General features: G+C 43.8%; 1 protein-coding gene across 2 annotated transcripts in view; it reads right to left on the bottom strand.

Moving 5' to 3' along the window:
* The window catches only part of LOC139260007 (collagen alpha-3(VI) chain-like), a 263220-nt gene that overhangs the window by 57513 nt on the left and 179214 nt on the right, over positions 1-26493 (bottom strand). For both annotated transcript variants that reach the window (XM_070876050.1, XM_070876051.1), the window contains 12 exons: positions 20464-20542; positions 17238-17386; positions 17053-17145; positions 14493-14546; positions 13354-13425; positions 13213-13239; positions 12234-12278; positions 12077-12130; positions 2979-3041; positions 1830-1895; positions 1567-1620; positions 33-68 (listed from right to left, as the gene is read on the bottom strand). In XM_070876050.1, the coding sequence (XP_070732151.1) occupies positions 33-68; positions 1567-1620; positions 1830-1895; positions 2979-3041; positions 12077-12130; positions 12234-12278; positions 13213-13239; positions 13354-13425; positions 14493-14546; positions 17053-17145; positions 17238-17386; positions 20464-20542 (792 nt within the window). The remainder of the gene's footprint in view (positions 1-32; positions 69-1566; positions 1621-1829; positions 1896-2978; positions 3042-12076; positions 12131-12233; positions 12279-13212; positions 13240-13353; positions 13426-14492; positions 14547-17052; positions 17146-17237; positions 17387-20463; positions 20543-26493) is intronic.

Genomic DNA, 26493 nt, shown 5'->3' with positions numbered 1-26493 from the left:
TTGAACAAAATCAATAAAAATGCAAACTGTACTCTTGCTCCTGGTGATCCTCTGCGGCCTTGCGATCCCTGTAACAAGACAGAGCCCAAAGACTGCATTACTGATGTGACATGTCAATGAGAAAATTGTGCTGCTAACATACAGTAAAGAACATATAGTTTGTGCTTGTTGGATACAGCAATATGCAACTAATACTCAGCGTCAATTCTCACATTTATTTTTGAACTATATACAGTGCAAAGAAAAAAAAACATCCGATTGCCAACATCAGCAGAGAGAAAAAATAGAAAAAGGACATGTTAGAAATAGTAAAATTTAAAGTACACATGAATTTTCCTATATGTATATATGATGACACACACAGAATGCAAGACTAAGATGACTGGTTATTTTCAATGTACTTACTGGAAGAGGAAAGAGATTTCTGTTATTATTTCAGTGATGTTATTACTCTCAAAATCACAAGCTGAACATTCATATAATGGCTACACATGCAAGGAACAGGGGGTTGTTTGCAGATGGGAAAAGGTTGGCTTCGTACTTGAAACAGTGAACTTTTATTTTGCACTGAGGGAACAGATCATTAATATTTTTTATTTCCCCCACCTCATCTGAAGGCACTGACTCATGCTAGGTTACTGTCCCACAAGTACTGGCTGCTTTCAGGTATCTCAACCAAATGACCATTCTTCATGTGTGCACCTAGATGGAGTATTGGAAGCCCGTTCCATCATGGTTGGCATCGCAGCCGAAGTTGATCCTACTCTTGCACAGAAGCAGGCACTGAACTGCGAACAATACTGCATTGTATGGCCTAATACCAAACTGGGGCCTGAGTTTACCAACTCGGCCATCAGGACAACTGGCAAATGATTTTAATCAGCTGCAGCAATGTACTTTTTGAATTATTTTCTTTGAATTTCTCTTTAAGACAAATGCAGCAGTCTGCCAACTTTAGGCAAGATGTAAAGTATTCTTCAACGGTAAGATTAGTCTTGTGTAATATAAGGCAAGTAAAGTGAGGATTTGAATTTCATGCACTTCTTAAAAGGAAGACGACTACTGTGGTTTGGTTCTCAAATGCTGAAACTTTAGTATCCAACAATTACCGTTCCTCTCTGCTTTGTGATAGTACAGCTCCTGGAGATGAGGAGCAGCACCCACATGGAATGCTGGCCTGGAAATCAGCCATAGCCCTGATTTTTTTTGCCAATTCATTTAAATCAGGAATTACAAGGCCATGATTTCCTGACCAATTCTGCCTGGGAGAGCGTTTGACTGCGGAATCAGCTCTGTTGAGTACCTTTGTGCTTCAATCACTTAGGCAGACTGGGGTCGTGATTAATGCAAGGTTCCTTACACTTGCATGCTTATTTTTCTCACTGCTGATAATGAACTTGTTGTTGTATCAGTTTGTATCATTATCATTTTCTTTAATCCTTGTTTATTACTTGCTTTCTGCCTTTTTAAAATCACTTATTTATTTAAATATTTTAAATAAAATGTTCCGTTTCTTCAGAATATCAGAGTCTAAAACATTTTATGTGCATGCAAAGACTTGCTTACCTTACTTCCTATTTGTCCGGATGAGCCTGGACGGCCATATTCACCAGAGTCTCCCTAAATGAAAATCAGATTAAAAAAGATGCCAGTGAATTCACCTTTGCCTGAATATTCACATGGTATAACTATGGTTTACTGCAAATTTTAGATGATTTAATTAATAATAACATTTAAAGATTGATAGCGCCCATCATATTATGCAACTATTGAAAAGCCATTTTTTTTAATAAAAGAAAAGATATTTATTTAGACAATATATACATTACCACCAAGCCCATTTCACCCCTTTGCCCGTTGAATCCTGTCTGATTATTGGTGGTTCCTGGTTCACCCTGTAAGATCACAGTAAATTATAATAAAAAAAAATGTAATATTACCTGGTATCTCAATTTCTTAAAGTTACCAGTAGTTTATGTATTACTATTACATCAGGATAATAGCGGACAAATACTTAACAAATTCATGTGATATTTATCTGTCTACTCTTTTAATGGATATGTTCCCCTGTTTATAGTAAACAAGTAAACACCTCTGTTAAAATAGCAAGCAGATGAACGCCATATACATGCATTAGTTGTTTACTAATTTCTAGTTTCATAGCGTATATTTACAATGCACGCTTAGGACAGAATGTCATTACTGCAGCAAATTCTTCCCCACCTGGGATCCTGAATTCAGTGAACATTTTCATAAAAACCTTACACAGCAGCCTGAATTAGTTAGATTTCTGGTGCTCCCAGTGGTGATGGGACTGACTGTTTCCTGAAAACTTTATAACAAACGATTACGTCGGATACATAGTCAATAGTCGAGGCACACATCATTTTACCACAGGCACTCTGTCACTTGGACTTAATTCTCTCAAGGATGGAAATTTTTTTGAGAGAACTTTTTCTGCCAGCAAAGTACTTATTATGTGCAGATGAATTTAAATGATCTGAGATAGTGTTCAAACCCCATTGTAACAAACTTTGACATTAATAACGGTTATTAAAAACTCTGAAATTGACAAGCTGCTCATATCAGAAACCTCCCTCTAGATTTAAATGAAGCTCCATTATAGCCAACATTGCAACCCAACTTTCATTGCAATGAATATTTGTCAGATTCCACAAATTTGTAACAACAACTTTTGACTATGAGCAATGATAATACCCCAGTACATGTTTCAATTATCAATTCAACTGGATAGAAGCATGAGGAAATTGCATTGAATTTTAAAGTCGATACATTGCCAATCATTTGTGGCAAAAGTGAAGGTTGGGTTGTACTGTTGGTTATCAAATTAATTTGTCTTACTTTACAGAAAATAATGGTCGCTCAAATTTGCCTTGCTACCATTATTCAATACTGCAATAATGTGGATGCAAATATAGCAGATGTAAAATGAATTTGGAAATATTTAAATAACTTACTGGGTCACCTCGATAACCAAGTTCACCCCTGTCTCCTTTCCCACCTTTGTTTCCTTTTGCACCCTGTAGAGAAAAATAGACCTTGGGTGTTCATTTGTAATTTGTTTTCCTCTTCATACATCCACCCATCTCTAACAATATCTATGCTTGCACATCTCTACCTCCCTCTATCACTTTTAATATTCATCATTGTCTCTATCTGCCAGTTCTTGTTGCTTTCTGTCTGTCTCTTTTACCTGTTGCTTTCTATCAATTTTAGTTTTATACAGAGCAGAAGAGATATAGATGGATAGACATATACATGGATAGAAATAAAGACAAGGATAGTGATTGAGACAGCTAATATTAAAGATGAGTAGATAGACAGATTATTTGAACATTAACTTTAATGTACATATAGACTGGGCAAACCAAATTTGTAGTAATAGTGTGGAGGACGAATTCTTGGATAGTTTTCTTGATCAGTATTTTGAGGAACCAACAAATTATTTTAGATCTAGTATTGTGCAATAAGAAAGGGTTAATTAATAACCTTGCAGTAAAGGGGCCTTTAAGAAAGAGACCATAAAAGATAAACTCAATATAAAATTCTAAAAGTGATTTAGTTAAATCCGAAACGAGGGTCTTAAATTTATGCAAAGCAACTATGTAAGCATGAGGGGAGAGTTGGCTAAGGCAGATTGGGAAACTACATTAAAAGGTAAGACGGTAAACAAGCAATTGCTAGCATTTAAACAATAAATACATAAATTACAACAAATATGCTTTTCTTTAAAGCACAAAAACCCCACAAAAAAAGTGATCCAACTGTGGCTAATAAGAGAAGTTAAAGATTAGATCAAAGGAAGAGGCTTATAATATTGCAAAAAGAGAAGCAAGGCTGCGGATTGGGAGGATTTTAGTATTCAGCAAAGGAGGACCACGAAATTGATTGAAAGGGAAAATAGAATACGAGAGTAAACTAGTGAGACATAAAAGCAGACTGTAAGCGCTTCTATAGGTATGTAAAAATTAAAAGACGAGCAAAAGTATACATGGGTCCCTTACTAGCTGAGACAGGAGAAATCATAATGGGGAATAAGTAAATGGCAGAGAAATGAAAAGTACTTTGGGCCCGAAATTCAGTACCGCTGGAAAGCTGGTCCTCCCCTCATTTTTTTGTGGCCATTAGAACCGAAAATTTTTCGTGGCTGGACCACCCCAAAAGTGAAAAAATGGGTCCCAGTGCTAATGAACCCTTCCAAAATGGATTTTTCAGCGGTTTTCATTTGAGCGTTATCACCACTGAGAAATTCAGCAAGCAGGTAAGGGTTTTTAATGAGCCAGTTGTTCCCTTTAAAAAGGCCAGGGTTTGCAGCAAGGCCCTGAGGGGAGAAGGAGGTTGGAAGGATGGCTGGTGTAAGAGGTGCAAGGAGAGCCAACAGGTTCACTGATATGGAGCTGCAGACACTGATGGACAGTGTGGTGGACCAGAAGAAGAATACCGTTTCCTGACGTGGGGAGACCTGGCAGATAGACAGTACATAATGCATGGAGGGAGATTGCAGGGGAGGTGTCAGGTACCTCCATATATGTGAGGACGCACCCACCCAGGAGGGTGCTGGCCAGTCTGCACCCGGCCCTTCCAGGGTGGTGATGGGTCGCGCCTCCTTGCTCTGGGGCAACGGCGATTCTCCTTCTCCTCCTGGACCACCTCCTGCTCCTGCGCCGCTGCCGCCTCCTCCTCCTCCTCAGGTGTACTGCTGGCTTGACCTCCAGCGGCTGTCCCCTCATGATGGCCAGGTTGTGCAGCATGCAGCAGACAATGACAATTATGGAGACCCGTTGACAAGAGTACTGCAGCATGCCACCAGAGTGGTCCAGGTGTTGTTTATGGAGAAAGAGTCAGACTGAACACTGAGCTCGAAGTAAAGTGTGACCTTAGTCTTTTATTGCAGGTCTTCAGAGTGCCTCTCCAACCTGTGAAGCCTCCTTAAATACCTGTGCTCTCAAGGATTTACGGGATCCTTTGGGACTCCAGGAGATGAGCCCTCTCGTGGCTGCACAGAGTAAATACAAATCCACATATATAACAACACTACTCCCCCCAAAGTCAATAGTGTAACTATTTAAAATGTGAGTCGATCTGGGGCTCTTCTTGCCCTGGTTGATCAACTTGGTGTGAAAACTGGTGTTGTTGAATCATTTGTTGGGCCCTCGCTGGGCTGCTGTGCAGCTGGTCTTGCTGGGCTGCCTGGTGTGTTGGGCCCTGCTGGGCTGCTGTGGATGATGGGTTCTGCTTCGTGGTCAACTGTGGTGCCGGTTGCCACTGCTGTGTATATTGGGGGATCAAAAAAGGAAGAGTCCAAGGTGGGTTTGCTCAGGATAGTCCGTGAATCTGAGTTTGATTTGGTTCAAGTGTTTCCGGTGAATGAATCCATTCAAAAGTTTGACCCGAAACACCCTGCTCCCCTCTTCGGCCATGACAGTTCCGGGAAGCCACTTGGGGCATTGTCCATAATTTAATACAAATATAGGATCATTGATTTCAATCTCACGTGACACATTTGCGCTACCATGGTATGCACTTTGTTGAAGCCGCCTGCTCTCTACCTGTTCATGTAGATCAGGGTGAACTAACGAGAGCCTTGTCTTAAGTGGTCTTTTCATGAGCAGTTCAGCAGGTAGGATCCCACTAAGTGAGTGGGGTCTCATGTGGTAGCTAAACTGGACTCGGGATAGGTGCGTCTGCAGTGAGCCTTCGGTTACGCTCTTCAAGCCTTGCTTGATGGTTTGCACTGCTTTCTCTGCCTGACCATTGGATGCTGGTTTAAATGGATAGATGTGACATGTTTGATCCTATTACGGGTCATGAATTCTTTGAACTCAGCACTGGTAAAACATGGCCCATTGTTGCTCACCAGGACATCAGGTAGGTCGTGTGTGGCAAGCATGGCCCACAGGCTTTCAGTAGTGGCAGCGGACGTGCTAGCTGACATTATCTCACATTCAATCCACTTGGAGTACGCGTCTATAACCACAAGGAACATTTTACCCAAGAACGGGCCTGCATAGTCGATGTGTACCCTAGACCATGGTTTGGAGGGCCAAGACCATAAACTTAGCGGCGCCTCCCTGGGTACATTGCTTAACTGCGAGCATGTATTTATTACATCTGTGAACGCAGGACTCTAAGTCCGCATCGATACCGGGCCACCACAAGTGGGATCTGGCTATTGCTTTCATCATTATGATGCTTGGGTGGCTACTGTGGAAGTCATTGGGGACCACTACTCGATTGCCCCACAGAAGGCAGTCTCTGCCTGTATAGACATTTCATCTTTGTGCCGCTGGAACGGCTTTATCTCTTCCTGCATTTCCACTGGGACACTGGACCAGCTCCAGTGAAGTACAGAGCTTTTGACCAGAGGTAATAAGGAGTCCTGGCTTGTCCAGGTTTTGATCTGCCGGGCAGTGACGGGTGATTGCCCACTCTCAAATGCTTCCATAACCATGGCTAGATCTGCGGGCTGCGCCATTTCCACCCCCGTGGTGGCAATGGCAGCCTACTGAGAGCATCGGCGCAGTTTTCTGTGCCTGGTCCGTGGCGGATGGCGTAGTTGTATGCGGACAATGTAAGCACCCATCTCTGGATGCGGGCCGATGCGTTGGTATTTATTCCTTTACTCACGGATAACAGGGAAAAAAGTGGCTTATAGTCAGTTTCCAAATCGAATTTTAGCCCAAACGGGTATTGATGCATTTTCTTTACCCCACAGACACACGCTAACGCTTCTTTCGCGATCATGCTGTAGGCTCGCTCAGCCTTAGACAGACTCCTGGATGCATAAGCAACCGGTTGCAGCTTCCCGAAATCATTAGCTTGTTGCAATACACACCCGACGCGATGCATCACATGCTAGTACCAAACGCTTACATGGATCATACAACACAAGCAATTTGTTTGAGCATAACAATTTTCTCGCTTTTACAAAGGCATTTTCTTGGCTTTTGCTCCAAACCCATTCATTCCCTTTTTGTAGTAAGACATATAATGGTTCTAGCAGGGTGCTGAGACCCGGTAAGAAGTTACCAAAGTAGTTCAGGAGTCCCAGAAACGACCGCAGCTCCATCACGTTCTGTGGCCTCAGTGCGTTCTCGATTGCCTCCGTTTTCGCGTTGGTGGGCCTGATGCTGTCCGCCGCAATTCTCCTTCCCAGGAACTCCAATTCAGGCACCAGGAAAACGCACTGAGCGTTTTAACCTGAGCTCCACGCGGTTGAGTCGACTAAGAACCTACTCCAGGTTCTGCAGATGCTCGACTGTGTTCTGATCTGTGACCAAGATGTCGCCCTGGAAGACTACGGTGTGTTGGATCAACTTCAGTAAGCTTTCCATGTTTCTCTGGAATATCGCCACCACCGATCGGATTCCAAACGGGCATCTGCTATGAACAAAAAGACCTTTGTGCGTGTTGATGCAGATAAGGGCCTTTGATAATTCCTTCAATTCATGTGTCATGTAGGCTAAAGTCAGATCCAGCTTCTTGAACATCTTTCCTCCCGCCAGCATTGCAAAGAGGTCGTCGGCCTTTGGTAGTGGGTATTGGTCCTGCAGGGAGAAACGATTGATAGTTACTTTGTAATCGCCACAGATTCTGACGGTGCCGTCTCCCTTGAGGACTGGGACGATAGGACTGGCCCACTCGTTGAACTCGATTGGGGAAATGATGCCCTCTCTTTGCAGCCAGTCTAGCTCGATCTCTACCCTTTCTCTCATCATGTACGGTACTGCTCTCGCCGTGCGATGGATGGGTCGCGCCCCCGGAAATAGGTGGATCTGCACTTTTGCTCTTTGGAATTTCCTGATGCCTGGCTCGAACAGCGAAGGAAATTTGTTTAAGACCTGGGCACATGAAGTGTAGTCAGTGGGCGATATGCTCGGTTGTTGTCCCAGTTCCAGCTTATTTTTCCCAGCCAGCTCCTGCCGAGCAGCATGAAACCATCGCCCGGTAACACCAGAGTGGTAGCTTGTGCACCGCCCCATCATAGGAGACCTTTACGGTAGCACTGCCGATTACAAGAATCAGTTCTTTCGTGTAAGTTCTTAATTACGTGCGAACTGGAGCCAAGACTGGCCTTGAGGCCTTGTTGCACCACAACCTTTCGAAAGTCTTTTTGCCCCATGATGGACTGGCTCGGGCCCGTGTCCAGCTCTATTGACACCCAGACTCCATTTAGTTCAACATTCAGCTCAGCATTATCAGGGAACAATTCATGGTGAATGTATGCACTCCATGTACCTCTGCCTCCTCGATCTGCGGCTCTGGTTCATCGTGATCCTCCGTGGATCTGTCCTCCTCTGCAACATGGTGGTTTGCAGGTTTAACAGGCTTTGCAGCTCGCCTGCACACTCATTGGAGGTGTCCCATTGTTCCACAGCCCTGCAAACGTACTCTTTGTATCGGCATGAATGGAAACGATGATCACCCCCGCAGCACCAACAAGGTGTTAATGGCCTTGTATTCATCACCCTTGATGGTGGACACTCAGACATCTGCGGACGTGTACTGCAGGTATGTGTGACCTGCCCTATACATTACGATTCGAAAACAACATCACTTTGTTCACAGTACTTGTGTGCTGGGAGATTTGCTTCGTATTGTCACTGGTGGCAATGAACGCCTGGGCTATCGCTGTGGCCTTAGTCAAGGTTGGGGTCTCTACAGTCAAAAGTTTGCGAAGTATGGTTTTGTGGCCAATGCCATGTACAAAAAAGTCTCTGAGCATATGCTCCAAATGTCCTTCAAATTCACAATGTCCTGCAAGGCGTCTTGTAGGTGTAGAACCGATACCTCGCCATCAGAATGCTTTCCTCCGGGTTGAAATGCTCCGGCCCAGTGTGCACAAATCGTCGTATGATTTCTCCGTGGGTTTCGCTGGAGTGAGCAGATTCTTCATGAGGCCATACGTTGGTGCCCCACAGACAGTGAGGAGGATCGCCCTTCATTTGGCAGAGCTCTCTTCCCCATCTAGCTCGTTGACCACGAAGTATTGGTGGAGGAACTCCACAAAAGTTTCCCAATCATCTCCCTCCGAGAATTTCTCCAGCATGCCCACTGTTCTCTGTATCTTTGGGTTCGCTATCTGTATCTCGTCACCAGTTCTTGTGTATGGAGAAAGAGTCAGACCGAACACTGTGAGCTTGAAGTAAAGTGTGACCTTTGTCTTTTATTGCAGGTCTCCAGAATGCCTCTCCAACCTGTGAAGCCTCCTTAAATACTTGTGCTCCCAAGGGATTATGGGATCCCTTGGGACTCCAGCGGATGAGCCCTCTAATGGCTGTACAGAGTAAATACAAGTGTACATATATAACACCAGGCACTGGAACCTCTGCTTAAGGATGCCGATGCACTGCTCGATGATGCACCTGGTGGCACAATGAGCATCATTGTATGCATGCTCTGGTGCTGTCCTGGAGTTCCGCAGAGGAGTGAGCAGCCGAGTGTACAGGGGATATCCCTTGTCCCCAAACAGCCAACCGCAATCCTGATTCGGGTCGGTGAAGACGGTGGGCACATTTGGCTGGCGCAGAATGAATGAATCATGGCTGCTGCCTCTCTTGCCCGCTGCCTCTCTGCACGGTGCTGACGGCGATGCCTTCTCCTGCGTGCCACCCTGCTTCTGAGCAAGTGTACCAGGTGTCACCCTCCCAACACCCCTCCCATCCTCAGAGTGAACCCTGCCAAACAGGTCTCTGCAGCCCACAGGACCCCACGAAAGGGTCAGACCTGAATGTTGTACAAAAGTACTGGGGTATGTGCAAATCTCTGAACAGCACTCAGCACGTTTAATGGAGCCTAAACAATTAATAAAATTATATGAAAAGATAAATACTGTGCATGCTGGAAAATGAAGTAAAAATAATAAATAATAAAACTTTTTACCTACCAGCACCACATCAAAAATCCGAGAAAAGTCTCACCTTTTCCTCGGTGAATTTCACTGTGGTAGTCCATTTCCAGTGGCCCGCACGCTGCAGAGCTCACCGCTGGAAATCTTTCTTTACAGCGACTTCAGCGCGCCATTTCCAGCGGAAGTGAACACTGCTGAAATCCTCCCCGAGCTGAACATGGCTCAGGGAGGGGAAAGTACCTGACTGCCGCGGTCAGGTCAATTTTTTCAATTGACCGACCAAACTCCACGGTAGCCGTCCCTTTGGAGATGGTGAATTTCAGACCCTTTGTGTCTGTCTTCACAGAAGATGATGAAAAAACTTGCAGGAAATAATGGAAAACCAAGGGTCTAGCGAGAATGAGTAACTGAAAGAAATTAGTATTAATAAAAAAAAATACAGGAGAAATTAATGGGACTGAAAGCCAATAAAGCCCCTGATGGCCTACATGCTAGGGTTTTGAAAGAGGTGGTTACAGAGATATTGGATACATTGGTTGTCAACTTCCAAAATGTCATAGATTCTAGAATGATTTCCATGGATTGGAAGGTAGGAAATGTAACCCCGCTATTTATGGAGGGAGAGTGAAAACGAGAAACTACAGTTAGCCTGACATCAGTAGCAGGGAAAATGCTAGAATCTATTAGTAAGGATGTGGGAACAGAGCACTTAGAAAATAATAAGATTGAACAGAGTCAACATGGATTTATGAAAAGAAATCATGTTTGACGAATCTATTCGAGTTTTTTGAGCTTATAACTGGTAAAATAAATAAGGGGGAACCAGTGGATGTGGTGCATTTCAATTTTTAGAAGACATTCGATAAGGTGTCGCACAAGAGGTTGTTAAACAAAATTAGGGATCATGGGATTGGGGGTAATATGCTAGCATGGATTGAGGATTGGTTAACGGACAGAAAACAGAGTAGGAATAAATGGGTCATTTTCGGTTTGGCAGGCTGTAACTAGTGGGGTGCCGCAAGGATCGGTGCTTGGGCCTCAGTTATTCACAATCTATATCAATGATTTGGATGATGGGACTAAATCTAATATATCAAAGTTTGCTCATGATACAAAGCTAGGCAGGAATGCAAGTTGTAAGGAGGATGCGAAGAGGCTTTAAGGAGATATAGACAGGCTAAGTGAGTGGGCAAGAACATGGTCGAAAAAATAGAAAAGCAGAGTATTTTTTAAATGATAAGAGATTGGGAATTGTTGGTGTTCAGAGGTACCTGGGTGTCCTTGTACACAAATCACTGAAAGTTAACATGCAGGAACAGCAAGCAATTAGGAAAGCAAATGGTATGTTGGCCTTTATTACAAGAGGATTTGAGTACAAGAGTAAAGATGTCTTACTTCAATTATATACAGCCCTGGTGAGACCACACCTGGAATATTGTGTACAGTTTTTGTCTCCTTGCCCAAGGAAGGATATACTTGCCATAGAGGGAGTGCAGCAAAGGTTCACCAGACTGATTCCTGGGATTGGGGGGGCAGGGGGGGGGTGTTGTCCTATAAGAAGAGATTGAGTAGACTAGGCCCTATATTCCTTAGAGCTTAGAAGAATGAGAAGTAATCTCATTGAAATGTACAACCTTCTTACAGGGATTGAGAGGGTAGAAGTAGGGAGGATGTTTCCCCTGGCAAAGGAGTCTGGAACCAAGGGTCACAGTCTCAGAATAAGGGGTCCACCATTTAGAACTGAAATGAGGAGAAATTTCTTCACTCCGAGGGTGGTGAATGTTTGGAATTCTCTACCACAGAGGACTGTGGAGGCTCAGTCCTAGAGTATATTTAAGACAGACTGATAGATTTTGGAATTTTTGGATATTAAGAAAATCAAGAGAAATGGGGATAGTGCAGGAAAGTGGAGTTGAGGTAGAAGATCAGCCATAACCTTATTGAATGGCAGAGCAGGCAAAAGGGGCCAAATGGCCGACTCCTGCTCCAATTTCTTATGTTAAACATCTTGTAGGTTTCTTAATAACTGTGTACTTTCATTTCAAATATTTTCCATTATCATACATCTAACCAATGCTGGAAAGAAATATGTATCTCAAACTTCATATCAGTAACACTTATTGATGCAACGCCATCTTATTAATACTGCTTAAAAGGTTTCAATTAATTTGGTCCAATTGCTGTACGGAAGATAAGCAGACTTACCCACGCTCCTCGACTGCCTCTTTCTCCTGATGGTCCCACTACTCCATTTGACCCCTACATAATACATGGAAAGTTGGGTGTCATTTTAGCAAAATATAAACAAGTAAAGGAGTATAGTAATTTAAAAAGTGCTAAACAAAGACAGTCAATTACATACCTGTTCCCCATCTATTCCATCAAGACCAAGTTCTCCAAATTGGCCCTAGGAAAAGAAAAAGCAGAAGAACATAAAAAAATGAGGACAGGAAAAGACCATATGCCCAATAACCATCAAAATGCAACAACTTCCCATCCTCTATTCTCTGTAGTAGCTTATTCTAAACTACTGATTTTTGTAGCCAATCCCACATCAAGTCTCATTCACCCATCCGCCTTATCCTCACTTACCTTTGCTCGCGGTCCCCAAGTACCTCAAATTTAAAATGCGCATCTTCGTGTTTAAATCCCTTCCTGGCATGCATCCTCTGCATCTCTAAGCTCTTCCAGCCCTACAACACACCACACCATACCCATCCTCACCGCCCCCCCCCCCCCGCCCCCACTCCTGTGAACTCCCTCCATTTTGCCTACTCTGATCTATTGTGCACCAACACCCACCGCCTTCCCCGACCCCCCCAAACCCATTCTTTTTTCAAACCATTAGCAGCTGGATCTTCGGCTGCCTGGCTTCGTGCTCTGGAATTCCTTGTCCAAACCTCCAGCCTATCCTCCTTGTAACCCACCTCTTGGATCAAGCTTTTGGTCCCTCTTTCTTCGGCTTGATGTCAATTATTTTGATTATGCTATTGTGAAGTACCTCAGGATGTTTGTCTATGTTAAAGGTACTAAAGGTTATTTTTTCTTCAAATTACAGGTTAATTAATTTGACAGTGTGCCAGAGCTCGTAATGTAGAATTTAGTCACCCAACATTATAGTTCCCAATAGTTATCCCACTAGTGTCCTTTCTTCAGTCAGGAGACAGATGAGTGTCAAGTTCAGCCTGTACATTGTATTTCTGTGAGGGACATCCATGGACCATGGCTTTTTGACAGGCCTTGTATGTTTGTGAGCCAAGCAGTCATGACTGCTTCGCTAATGTGGACAGCTTGACTATTTAACATTTTTCTAGATCAGCATCATCGAGATGAGTACATACCTTGTCTCCTGGATATCCGCGAGTGCCCTGTTAAAAAACAATATATATATATATATATATTATATAATAGTTTCAAGCAATTGTAACTTTTTTTTTTGAATTTGTTAAAATTTCATCGAGCCAAAAAGTTTTTCACTTTACCTTAATTCCACTTTGTCCTTGACATCCCTGGAACCCTCGAGTTCCATTTATACCAGCTGGACCTCTCTCACCCTATCAGAAACAAAAAGGATTAAATAATTCAAGTCTTTCAGCATTCAGAGCCCTGATATTTAAGCGGAAGTGGGGAGGGAGTAGGGCTGTAGCAGCCAGGAAACCCATAAATGTAGGTAATGCGTTGGTCCTCCCAAATTTAAGAGTAGGACCTCTTAACATTTTTGTCTCCATTTCTGGGCTGGCAGTGAAAGGGAAGCTGGTTGTAGAATAGGAAGGCTGTCGCCTGGGAGCTGAGCAGAGGGAGGAAGAAATTGCAGAGGGTGGGAGACTTCAGGTCAGGGGTCATGGAGCTTCAAGTCAGGTGGAGGGGTGGCAGGGGGGGGAGATTTTTGGATCATGGGGAGGGAGGTCAATCGCGGCAGGTTAGCAGGAGGGACTAAGGAGAATCACTCCTGCTCCACCTGGCCCACAAGCAGTGCTAGAAAGGTACATACCTGCTGTTCTCGCACCCTTCAGCTGCCGGGTTTCCCAAGCCCTGGGAAATCCAGCACACATGCAGTTAACTATAAAAGCCTACAAAAATTTCAGGTAAGTAGCCTCTTTAGCATATTTAAATAAGTGATGTGCCTCTCGAGAGTGCACTAGGAAAGTGAACCTTACAGACGAGGAAGGTCTCCGGCACGCTCCATAGTTCGTGCTCCGTTAGCTGACCTCAGCTGGGATATTTCAATTAGTCTCGGACTTGGGAGTGATAAAAGTTAGCCTGCTCCTGATTGCTCACCAATAATCCCAATCGAAAACATATATGCATGGATAAGATCAGATTTGACTATAAAACGCCCCACAGTCAAGCAACACTTACTATCTAGGCTCGTATCTAAAAAATGGTCACTTGGGCATGGTACTGGAGGGAGGAATGTACTGTGCAATTGTGCCCAAGCAAGATTCGGCCCTTTTGAGGTGGAAGGGAATGAAAATTGGGGGGAGGGGCGGTGGGGAGGAATTAGATAAATGCTTTTTTTAAAAGCTGAAAAAGTAGTTAGATGCCAGAACAGGATTTTTAAAAAAAATAAGCACTTATCTACCATGCCTTATATATTCTAATATGTACTCATTTTACTTACCGGTCCACCTTCATCACCTGGGTGACCAACAATACCTTTAGGTCCTGGTAATCCCTGGAATAATAATATTGCATAAAAAGGAATGAATCTCTATTCAGTTACTGACACTGCACATTAATCATGTCTACATTTACACCATGTTAATAACTATTGGGGTACATTTTCAACTTACATCCGAGCATTAACCTGGTGTTACAGATCACCTGCCCATTATACAAACTGCCCAATTTCATCTCCATTGATTTCAATGAAAATTAAATCGATTGGTTTCTATAAACAGGCGGCCTATCTGCAGTGCCAGTTTTATGCCAGTACAGCAAGTTGAAAATTTACAAAAGCAAAGTACTGTGAATGCTGGAATCTAAAATAAAAACAGAAAATGCTGAAAATCTCAGTGGGTCAGGCAGCGTCTATGGATAGAACAAAGTAAACATTTCGGGTCGATGACCCTTCGTCAGAACTGGCGAATGTTCGAAATGAACATATTCTTAAGGAGCACTGAATGAGGGAGGGGAGGAAAGAAAAAAAGGGAAGGTCTATGATAGGGTGGAAGACAGGAGAGATTGGAGAGACAAAAGGGATTATGGTCCGACTTGTGATGATAATGGCAAAATGTAGAAAAAGATGAGTCTAGATAGGGTGTGTATAGTGAAATAATTACCAGCTACCATGGGAGAAAGAGAAAAAAATTACATAAGATTGGGGAGGTTTAAGAAAAAGGAGGAAAGTGAGCAAAATATGGGCAGAGGTTAAGGTCTGAAATTGTTGAACTCAATGTTGAGTCCAGAAGGCTGTAAAGTGCTTAAACGAAACATGAGGTGCTGTTCCTTGAGCTTGCGTTGAGCTTCATTGAAACAATGTCAGAGACCGAGGATAGAGATGTCGGAGTGGGAGTGCAGTGGAGAATTAAAGTGACAGGCAACTGGAAGCTCGGGGTCACGTTTATGGACGGAACGGAGGTGTTCCGCAAAGCGGTCACCCAATCTGCTTTTGATCTCCCCAATGTAGTGGAGACCACATTGTGAGCAGCGAATACAGTATACTAAATTGAAAGAAGTACAAGTATATCACTGTCACCTGGAAGGGGTATTTGGGGCCCTGGTTAGTGGGAAGGGAGGAGGTAAAAGGGCAGGTGTTGTATCTCCTGCGCTTGCATGGGAAGGTGCCGTGGGAAGGGGAGGGAGTGCTGGGGGTGACTCAGGAATGGACCAGGGTGTCATGGAGGGAGCGGTCCCTTTGGAATGCTGGGGGGGAGGGGGGGGGCGGGGGAGGGGAAGATGTGATTGGTGGTGGTATCACGCTGGAAGTGGCAGAAATGGCAAAGAATGCTCAGTTGAACGTGGAGACTGGTGGGGTGAAAGAGGAGGACAAGGGGAACCCTGTCGTGCTTCTGAGAGGGAGGAGAAGGTTCGAGAGCAGTGGTACAGGAAATAGAATGAACACAGTCGAGGGCTATGTTAACCATGGCAGAGCAGAATCCTCGGTTGAGGAAAAAGGAAGACACATCAGAGGCATTAGTGTGGAAGGTGGCGTCATCAGAGCAAAATCTACCCCAACTGTGTTGATGGAAGAAGATGTTGCAATACAATACAGTAAGGTATACCTGCATGGGAGCACCATCACCTGCAAGTTCCCCTCCAAGTTACACACCATCCTGACTTGGAAGTATAGCCCCGTTCCTTCATCACTGTTGGGTCAAAATCCTGCAATTCCCTCCCTAACTGCACTGTGGGAGTACCTTAACCACACGGACTGCACTGATTCAAGGTGGCAGCTCACCGCCACCTTCTCAAGGGCAATTCGGGATGGGCAATAAATGCTGGCCTTGCCAGTGACCCCCACATCCCGTGAATGAATAAATATAGTGAATTCCCACTCTAAAATGTGCCATCAATGGAGGCACATCCACTAAAATATTTGTTTTATCTTCCTCTTATAATCTACATACTTTTAAAATTCAATCTTGGTCAGATCTAACTATTGCTTGTTGACAGATCTCTTCTACTTTATTCAAGCTGGTGATCTCCTGCACTATGGGTCTTGACATTTCACTTTTGTTTCTTATTGTTAACTGGCTAGGCTGTTCTACTGAACTTCAATCAGAAAGACAGTTGTTTATGCCCTAATACATCATGATCTTTCAGAGAAAACCTTGTTGGTAGTTCTATAAACTCACAGAAAGCTGGTTAAGTGACCAGTAAGGATTATTCCAAAAGGAACTGTCCTTTCTTAAAAAAAAACAATGCTGAGTTTGAAAGATCTTTCTGCTTTCTTAATGTAGTTTCGTCTAACTGTTTGACCTATTTGTGCTGGTACTGATATACTGGGAGGAAGGAGATAATTGATCTGACCCCAAATTCAAATAGGGGACACAAATAGAAAACTTAAAAGAAAAGATAGAGATAACAAATTAAAGGTCAGCCTTGGCAAATGCACTAGCTAGGGAACCTATTCATGAACAGGCATAGACCCCCATTGAACAGACTACTTTTGAAAATAATTCTATTATTTTAATAATTGAAATTAGCAGTAGTGAGGCATATGACTTGTTAAAGCTTACCTTCTGTCCACGTGGTCCCTGAGGACCTTTGTCACCTGCTTGACCAGCACACTTGCATGGGACATCACAGCACACTCTCTCCGCAATGTTGTCCTGTCAAGATATCTCACAGTTTAAGTATTTAATTCTAAAATCCCACAAGCACTTGAAAAAGATAATATTTGGAACTAAAAATGTGATCTTACAAGTTCTTCAGCCAGTTCATATTCTAGATCCAGCTGGTTGATTGAAAGAGGTTTCCTGTACCTAAATCCTCGCCCAAATTCCAATAATGAAGTGTCTTCAAGTCCCGTTACTTTTTCCAGAGACACAATGATCAGTGCATGTACACTACCTGTTAGATACGGGGAGTAACAGGAACAAAAATGTTGTTAAATTTAAACAAACAAAGTACTTTTACATGCTTGCACCTCTGGTGGAAGCATCTGGTTAAGATTCAAGTAAAGGGCTTAGGGCTTTTCTGGCAAGGAAAATGTAATTAAAACTCAAAATAAAAGTTTATTTTCAATTTTTCCAATTATTCCTCAGGATCTGCTAAATTCAAATCCAAAAGATATCTAAACAAAAGTGTGGGCAGCCTGTGGCAGACTACACAACATGTACATTGCGCACGTGTTGTGATTAAATATCAGACAATATTTTAAACAGAGCATCAAATGCTTGATTTCTCTGTTCATTGGCAATGTTAAACATCTGTGGATGATTTCTCTTTTGGGGAAATAAAACAGATGAATGCCTGTTTTTCTCCCTAATTAACATACCAACAAAATTACATTCTCAGAAATCACACTTTTTGACACCATATTTTTCAGTGATTTCATTCGTAGGTAGATAATTCTGGAGAAAAATATTTTTCAGCTTTTAGTTTAAAAACGACTATCATGCCCTATAAAGTTCCCCTGGATAGCTCCTCCAGTGGCATAGTCAATAAATACTGTGCTTGTACAAAAGCAAAATATTGCAGATGCTGGAATCTGAAATAAAAACAGAAAATCTCAACGGGTCAGGCAGGATCTGTGGAGATGACCCTTCATCAGAACTGGCGAATGTTCGAAATGAACAAATTCTTACGGAGGGAGGGGAGGAAATAACAAACGGAAAGTCTGTAATAGGGTGGAAGATAGGAGAGATTTGAGACACAAAAGGGATGATGGGCCGACTTGAGATGGTAATAGTAGAAGTTAGAAAAAGATTAGTTTAGATAGGGATAATTATAAGCTGCCATGGGAAACAAAGAGAAAAAATACATCAGAACAAAATGTGGGCAGAGGTTAAGGTCTGACATTGTTGAACTCGACGTTGAGTCCAGAAGGCTGTAAAGTGCCTAAATGAAAGATGAGGTGCTGTTGCTTGAGCTTGCGTTGAGCTTCATTGGAACAGTGTAGGAGACCGAGGACTGAGATATCAGAGTGGGAGTGGAGTGGAAAATTAAAGTGACAGGCGACCGGAAGCTCAGGGTCACGCTTACAGACTGAACTTAGGTGTTCCGCAATGTGGTCACCTAATCTGCGTTTGGTCTCCCCAATGTAGAAGAGACCATATCGTGCTTGGTTTGGTACAAAATTATACAGATCAGTAGACTCCAGGATAGTGATTGCACAGTCCACAGTCAAAACAGATCTATATACAAGAACATAAGAAATAAGAGCAGGAATAGGCCTGAAAGCCCCTCGAGCCTATCCTACCATTCAAAAAGATCATGGCTGATCTTCAACCTCAACTCCACTTTCCCATCCGATTCCCATATTCCTTCTATCTATCTATCTATCCAAAAATCTATCTATCTCAGTCTTGAATATATTCAAAGACTCAGCATCCACAACTCTCTGGGGCAGAGAATGCCAAAGATTCACAACCCTCAGAAGAAATTCCTTCTCATCTCTGTCTTAAATGGCCGACCCCTTATCCTGAGACTATGCCTTCTAGCTCTAGACTCTCCAGCTAGGGGAAACAACCACTCAGCATCTACCTTGTCAATCCCCTCAGAATCTTATGGGCCTGAAATTGGTGGACATACCGCCCAAAATCGCAAATTTGATCTAAAAATACCAACATACCACCCGGTGGAAAATTCATCAGCTACATACCGCCAGGCGGTATGCACACCGCCGACATACTGCCCAAAATTGCCAAATTGATGAGTTACCATCGACCGCCCTGGAATAGATGGTTTTAAGTCGATCTTCAGTCAGCAGTATGCATCTTCACTTGTGACAATGTTTTTATCTCCCACCCCCCCAGTCCCTTTCCCCCCACCCCCACAGCGATCTCCCCCCCCCTCCCACTCCCCTAGCGTGATCGCCACCCCCCCTCACACAAATGGAAATCCCCACCCCCCTCCAAGAAGCAATCTTTCCCCCCCTCCCCCCCACATACCTGCACATCACTTTCAAGATGGCAGTCGATTCTGGTCTGTGTCTCTCGGGGGGGCGGAGCTTCACAGCAGCATGCATGTGCATGTAACTTGGGACCCAAAGATTCCCGAGTGAAAAGGACTCATCGCTTGCATACCACCGGCTGCACTCCGCTCCGCCCGCTGCACTCTGCTCGGCATACCGCCAAGAAAAAAACTGCTGAAAATCGCACACACTCCGCTCCAGCGGAAGCCGACAATATGAAACGACATACCACCGAGAAATGGGCGGACGACCAATTTCGGCCCCTATATGTTTGAAAGAGATGACCTGTCATTCTTCTAAACTCCAGAGACTATAGGCCCAATTTACTCAATCTCTCCTCATAGGACAATCCTCTCATCCCAGGAAACAATCTAATGAACCTTTTTTGCCCCGCCTCAAAGTTAAGTATATCCTTAGATAAGGAGACCAAAACGGTGCACAGTACTCCAGGTGTAGTCTCACCAAACCTGTACAATTATAGCAAGACTTCCTTACTCTTGTACTCCAACTCACTTGTAGTAAAGGCTAACATGCTATGTGTCTTCCTAATTGCTTGCTGTTCCTGCATGCTAACTCCTGTTTCCTGTACGAGGACAGCTAAATTTCTGAACACCAACATTTAATAGTTTCTCACCATTTAAAAATATTTTGTTTTTCTATTCTTCCTACCAAAGTGAATAACCTCATATTTCCTCACATTATACCCCATCTACCCACTCATTTAACCTGTCTGTATCCCTTTGCAGGCTCTTTGTGTCCTCTTCACAGCTTACTTTCCCACCTAGCTTTGTATTGTCAGCAAACTTGGATACATTAAAGTCGGTCACTTCTTCCAAGTCATTAATATAAATTGTAAATAGCAGAGAAACTCGATAAGTTTTCTCTTGTTTTGTATAAAGCGAGTGATGCGATTGTGTCTCGTTTTATTTTCTTCCAAACAAAATAGAATCTCTTTAATTGGAGGCAAAGTGCTAAAAGTGGGGTGCAGAAATGAACAAGTGTTTTGGTATACCTTCTCTCCGTAGTTTTTCAGCCTGTCTTTTTAATTCAGAAAAGTTGTCATCAATGCCATCCGTGAAATGGATAATGACCTTTAAAACAGAAGGAAAACAAAACTATCACAAATAAGGAACGAATGTTATTGTGACAAAATGGATTTTACCCCTGTTGAATTTGTCTTCATTTGTATTTCTGTACTGCTAGAATCAATATGTAAGGAGGTAACACCCTAGATCACACAAGGCAGCCTTCTACAAAGCAGAAGCTATCGGCTTAAAATTAATAGTTGTATACGGTAGGTCTCTTCAAAATGTAAGCTTGTTTTGGCCCACATAATAGAGATGACCACATTGTCCATAGAATACCACTGCACACTGCAAGTTAATTACCTTAATCACCTTAAATAATGCGGGGGCATAGCCAAGCATGGCTATTTCGGCGTCCTTTGCTGCACTATGGGTAGAAACTTAACCTTACTGTTCTCAGCGAGAAAGAGATACAGGAGAAGGCGGCATTCAGAGTGAGTGAAAATATCACAGCTGGCTCTTGAAAGACTGCCTGTCGTAAAGTGCTAAGCCGGTTTGGCCAGGAAGAGTTCAGCTATTAAGTGATCTTTTGTTTTGGGCTGATCTTTAGTATCTTTATTGTTTTCATCTTTTCAAGCATGTAGGGCATTATGCCTTACTATGAAAACTGTTTGCTTTTATTTACACAATCTAGATGAGCATTCATTGGTTTCAAGCCTGTGTCTTGATTTGGTAAGAGTGCTTATCTACTCTGCCATCTGTAAAGAGAGGAGAATTCACATAGCAACGCTTCATACATTCCAATAGCTGGTGTGTTGAGGAAGAGTTCTCTGGATCATGTTATCATTTATTCAGATACTGGGCAGAAAGAAGTTGAAGTCGGACTTGGGCCTACTTGGTATTTGGCAGCCAGCATTAGTAGATTTAGAAAGTTGGCCATAACAACACGCATCATCAATTCTATGTTAAGACATATGTGGTTGAGCCGGGTGTTGAATAATAGGAATCCTAGGCTGAATAACAGGAAGCTTAGGCTGAATAACAGGAAGCCTAGTTTGCTGCTTCTTAGCTGAAGATGTAAAGTCCCCAAAAAGTCCAAACTGTATCTTTGACCGAAAAAGGTCATGTAAATGGACAATGAATGTACACACATACTTGATGAAATGTATAACTGTCACAGACCGAGATCGATCGAGGAGGTCGGGTCGGAGAGCTCAGTGAGTGGCTGACTTGAGATTACCTGATGTTCCCTTGCAAGTAAATAAACTTTTCTTTTCATTTTTACAGACTCAATGAGAGTGTTTTTCTTTAAATATTCCACAACAAATGGTATAGTCGGCAGGATTGCTCAGGAGGCGGACAGACAGCCGTCTACAGACCATCATAAAGTGAGTAGTTTTTGGTACCATTCTAAAATCCGATGTGATGTGTGACAGGACATGTCAGTCGACTGGGGAATCTGAATCTGGGGAGTCTGTAAAAGTGTAAAGACTTGTAGTACCTGAATAGGAGTAAGTAACATTTAATTAAAGCGATTGATAGGAAACAGTCGTTGCAATATTGTCAGCAAGTTGTAAGATAGATAAGAATATATATCCGGTAGAGTTTGCCAAAGCCTAATAGAGCAGACGTCCGAAGGTCAGTGTGTTCAGGGCATCTGAGACGGGAACGAAAGAATGCTGTGAGAGGCTGAGAGAGTATACAGGCATTGAATCGACATCGGAATAGTCATTAAACAAAATGACTTGTCATGAAGATTTGAATTAGGAACCCGAAGGGTCTCTGACAAAATTTTACGCCGATGACTGCCAGTGAGTGATAGACAAAATGATAAAGGACGGATGGGATCCGTCACAAGCGCCCCCTATCCAAAGGATATTGTGGGATAAGGAAAAACGCAAGCGGGCAACTAAAGCTGGCTTAATCATAAGACAGTTTCTGAAATATGTAGAATTGAACAAGCCAAAAATAGAGGAACTAAAAGAACTGAGGGACGGAAATAAGAAATTGAGAGAGGTACAGGAGAACCGTTACATGGGAGGGATGTTCGGGGAAAGACCCCTGGTGGAGACCACAGACATTCCTCCGTCGCACCGGGAAACTGGAGCTACGGCTCCAGAGTGTACGTCCAGCGATGATGTGGGACCAGCGCCAATAAGCACCAAACTGAAACATAACGGAAACATAGAGGCAACATACAAACCATTTACCCCTCTAGGAAAACACGGAATCCTAAAAGATTTACCGCCTCTCAAAGTCCGCCACGCAAATACAAACTTTTGGAGGCAGTTAAGGGAGATTGGAGAGACACACAGTGTGCATGAGAGAGACATGTTCCAAATCATAAGGGCAAAATGTCCTCGCAAAATGTCCTGGGATAGTATAACAGCGGCAAATGGATCTGGGCCTATAATGCCGCCTTTGATGTTAGACGAACCGCCTTGAACGCATTTATTACGGCAGTTCAGACAGTATTAGGTAATCCCCTGCTAAATTGGGGACTCATAATGCTCGTCAAACAAAAGAAAAATGAATATAGTCACGATTACGGTGACTGACTATGGACCGCGTATCAGGAATATTCTGGAAATGCTCATCAGGATAAGAACAACCCGATCTTCCTTGAAATATTTATGGATGGGTTGTCGGCTGAACACCAGAGAACTCTCAAAATGGGAGTGATAGCGGCGGACACATACGACGGGCTAGTCACCTGGTCGTGCCAAGTAGACAGAAATACTGATCAGAAACAAATAAAGACCGAGGTAGCGGCTACAAATGTCCGGGAAGTAAAGGACAAACCGGGACCCCCGACGAGTTTTAGATGCGGCAAAACAGGACACATGGCCAAAACCTGTAGAATTCTGGCAAAGTGCGGCAACTGCCAGCACACGGGACACACTCAACAACAGTGTTGGGCCAAGGGAGGGGGATCTCAGGGATAGGAACCCTCCAACAAGGGAACTCCTGGAAAGGCACAGTATGACCAAAGATGAACTGCTGCAGGCCCTGAAGGACCTTGAATAGGGACTGGGAAGCCCTGGAATGATGGGGACCCATTTGTCAGCATATCAGTGGAGTTTGGGCAACGTCCAAACAGGGCTGCGGGCTGGTAAAGGGCGACCCCGTCATAATCCCAGGACCTGAACACCCCTCCCCCACCACCCCCTCACAGGCAGTATCCCATTAAGCCCGAGGCTATGTTTACCGTAAAACAAATTGCAAGGGACCTACTTGGAAGTGGGATAATTAGAGAGGCAGAAGGGACTACTAACTCCCCTGTGTGGCTGGTAAAGAAACCGGATGGATCATACCGGTTGACTACTGATTATACAGCCCTGAATAAAGTAACCCCTAGATAGCATCCTACCGTGGCCAGTCCAGCCAACATCTTTAATGGACTAAAACCCGAACACAAGGTGTTTACCATGTTGGACATAGCCAACGGATTTTGGTCCATACTCCTGGCGAAAGAATCCCAGGATAAATTCGCCTTTACGGCGGGTGACCACCAGTATACCTGGACACGGGTCCCATAGCATTCCACAATACCCTGGCAAAGAAGCCGTTAGAATTATGCCCTGACCATAGACAGTCCAGTGAGTACACAAAGTACTGGGACTCTTTAATTACTGCAGGAACTTTATACCTAACTTCGTGGCAATCACGGAACCCAAGCAGAGACAGGTAAAAGGGGGAAAACCATCCCTAGAGACCATAGAATGGGGTCCCAAGCAGGAGGTGGCATATGGAAATCTAAAAGAAGCCTTAATGTCTGTCCCAGGATGACTTCCCTTTCCACATATACTGTGAGAACCAAGAAAACTTTTATGAAGCTGTGGTAACACAAATGCACGGGGACAGAATGAGACCCGTAGCTTACTATTCAACACAACAATCACCAGTAGCTGTAGGCCTGTCTAGATGCTTGGCTGCACTAGATTGTGACACATGGGCAGTCAAGATCAGTGAACTTGTCGTCATGACAGGTGAGATTTTCCTACACACAGCACCCACTCTGGTGAAAATGTTGAATACTGGAAATCTCCGAGCCGTCTCCAACATCCGCCGAGCAAAGTGGGAAGCAGTCTTATTACCACACGATGAATCAGTAAAGATAGTCAGAGACACTGGGGAGAACCTGGCGGAAGGAATCCTGTCCAGAGGAGAACACCACGAGTGCAGTACATTTGAATGGGAGGATTCCCCGGGAAACTTGAGCGAGGTAGCCCTCAAGAATCTGGACCTCACGTTATATGTAGACGGATCTAGACAGTACGTAGATAGCCACCCCCATAGAGGATGGGCAGTAGTAGATCAACATCTACAGATAGTGATACAAGGAGCATTTGACGAGGGCCTCTCAGCTCAGGTGGCAGGATTGACTGTGCTGACTGAGGCCCTGTTGTTAGCAGAAGGAAAAACGGTAAACATATACACAGATAGTAGGTATGCCTTTGGGGTGGTACATGACTATATGGGGGAGAAGGGGATTCATCACCTTAGGCAACGAGGCTATCAAACATGATGACCGAATAAAACAGCTGTTAGATGCTGCTAGTAAACCCGCCAAAGCGGCGATGATTAAGGTGAAAGCCCACCAACGAGTGGTGGACAAGATTCAGCGAGAAAATGAAGCTGTGGATAACGCCGCCCACGAGGCAGACACATCTGCAGAAGTAGAAATAGAACCAATCTGCAGTATTAACTGAGAGGAAGACATGAACATAGTAAAATTACACGCGGACATAAGTGATAGGGAAAAGGCAGAATGGAAAAGGAAGGGAGGAGTGCCTGGCCCGGACTCTGTATGGAGAAAGGAGGGAAAGGTGTTAGCCCCCTCCTGCAAAAAGAAAATGCTCATGGAATTGCATCATGGCATTAATCACGCCGGCGTGATGCTATGATAACAAGTACCTCCCGAGATTGGTGGTGGCCAGGAATGGAAGGTCATGCGGCCACCATCAACTGCCTGATTGACCGAGAGTAATGGGGTGATGCGGGATACATGTCATGCTTATGGAAGTTGGACGATAGGACAGATCCGCCATAACCTGGAATAAATGCAGGAAGGAAGAGTCCCAGACTGGATAAACAGTACCCTCCTCTTCCACTTAACACAACATCTGGGCACCCTGGATGCATGCATCTTGAAGCAGATGACCCAGTCACGGGTGAGTGTGTGGACTCTCACTCATCTCTGGGGGGATGGTTCTTCCAGGCAGGAAAAACTGGGCCGTACCCACTGTATGAGGTGGAGAATATAGGGCTAATCAGGGGAAAGTACTACCTACGGTATTACCCAATGGATCAATATGCAATCAAAAGAAACGGAGCTAAGAGAAGGGTCTCATTGACGGGTTGCCGCAGGGTAGGTAGCCTGACTATTTGCCCACACCGGGTAGGACAAGGTAGCAAAGATGGGTGCAGGTTCAACCAGACGGTTGGATGTGTACTGGAAATAAGTCCATTTGGAAAAGCATGATTCAATCAAGCAGAGTCAGCATGATTTTATGAAAGGGAAATCATGTTTGACAAATTTGCTGAAGTTCTTTGAGGACGTAATGAGCAGGGTGGATAAGGGGGAACCAGTGGATGTGATGTATTTGGATTTCCAGAAGGCATTCGATAAGGTGCCACATAAAAGGCTACTGCACAAGAGAAAAGTTCACGGGGTTGGGGGTAATATATTAATATGGATAGAGGATTGGCTAATTAACAGAGAACAGAGAGTCAAGGTAAATGGGTAATTTTCTAATTGACAAACAGTAACTAGTGGGGTGCCACAGGGATCGGTGCTGCGGCCTCAACTATTTACAATCTATATTAATGAATTGGATGAAGGGACCGAGTGTAATGTAGCCAAGTTTGCTGATACAAAGATGGGTGAGAAAGCAATTGTGAGGAGGATACAAAAAATCTGCAAAGGGATCTGGACAGTCTAAGTGAGTGGGCAAAAATTTGGCAGATGGAGTACAATGTGGGAAAATGTGAGGTTATCCACTTTGGCAAAAAAA

Source organism: Pristiophorus japonicus, chromosome 3 (assembly GCF_044704955.1).
Source record: "Pristiophorus japonicus isolate sPriJap1 chromosome 3, sPriJap1.hap1, whole genome shotgun sequence".
NCBI classification, from domain to species: domain Eukaryota; kingdom Metazoa; phylum Chordata; class Chondrichthyes; family Pristiophoridae; genus Pristiophorus; species Pristiophorus japonicus.
This window is presented reverse-complemented; position numbering and strand designations above follow the sequence as displayed.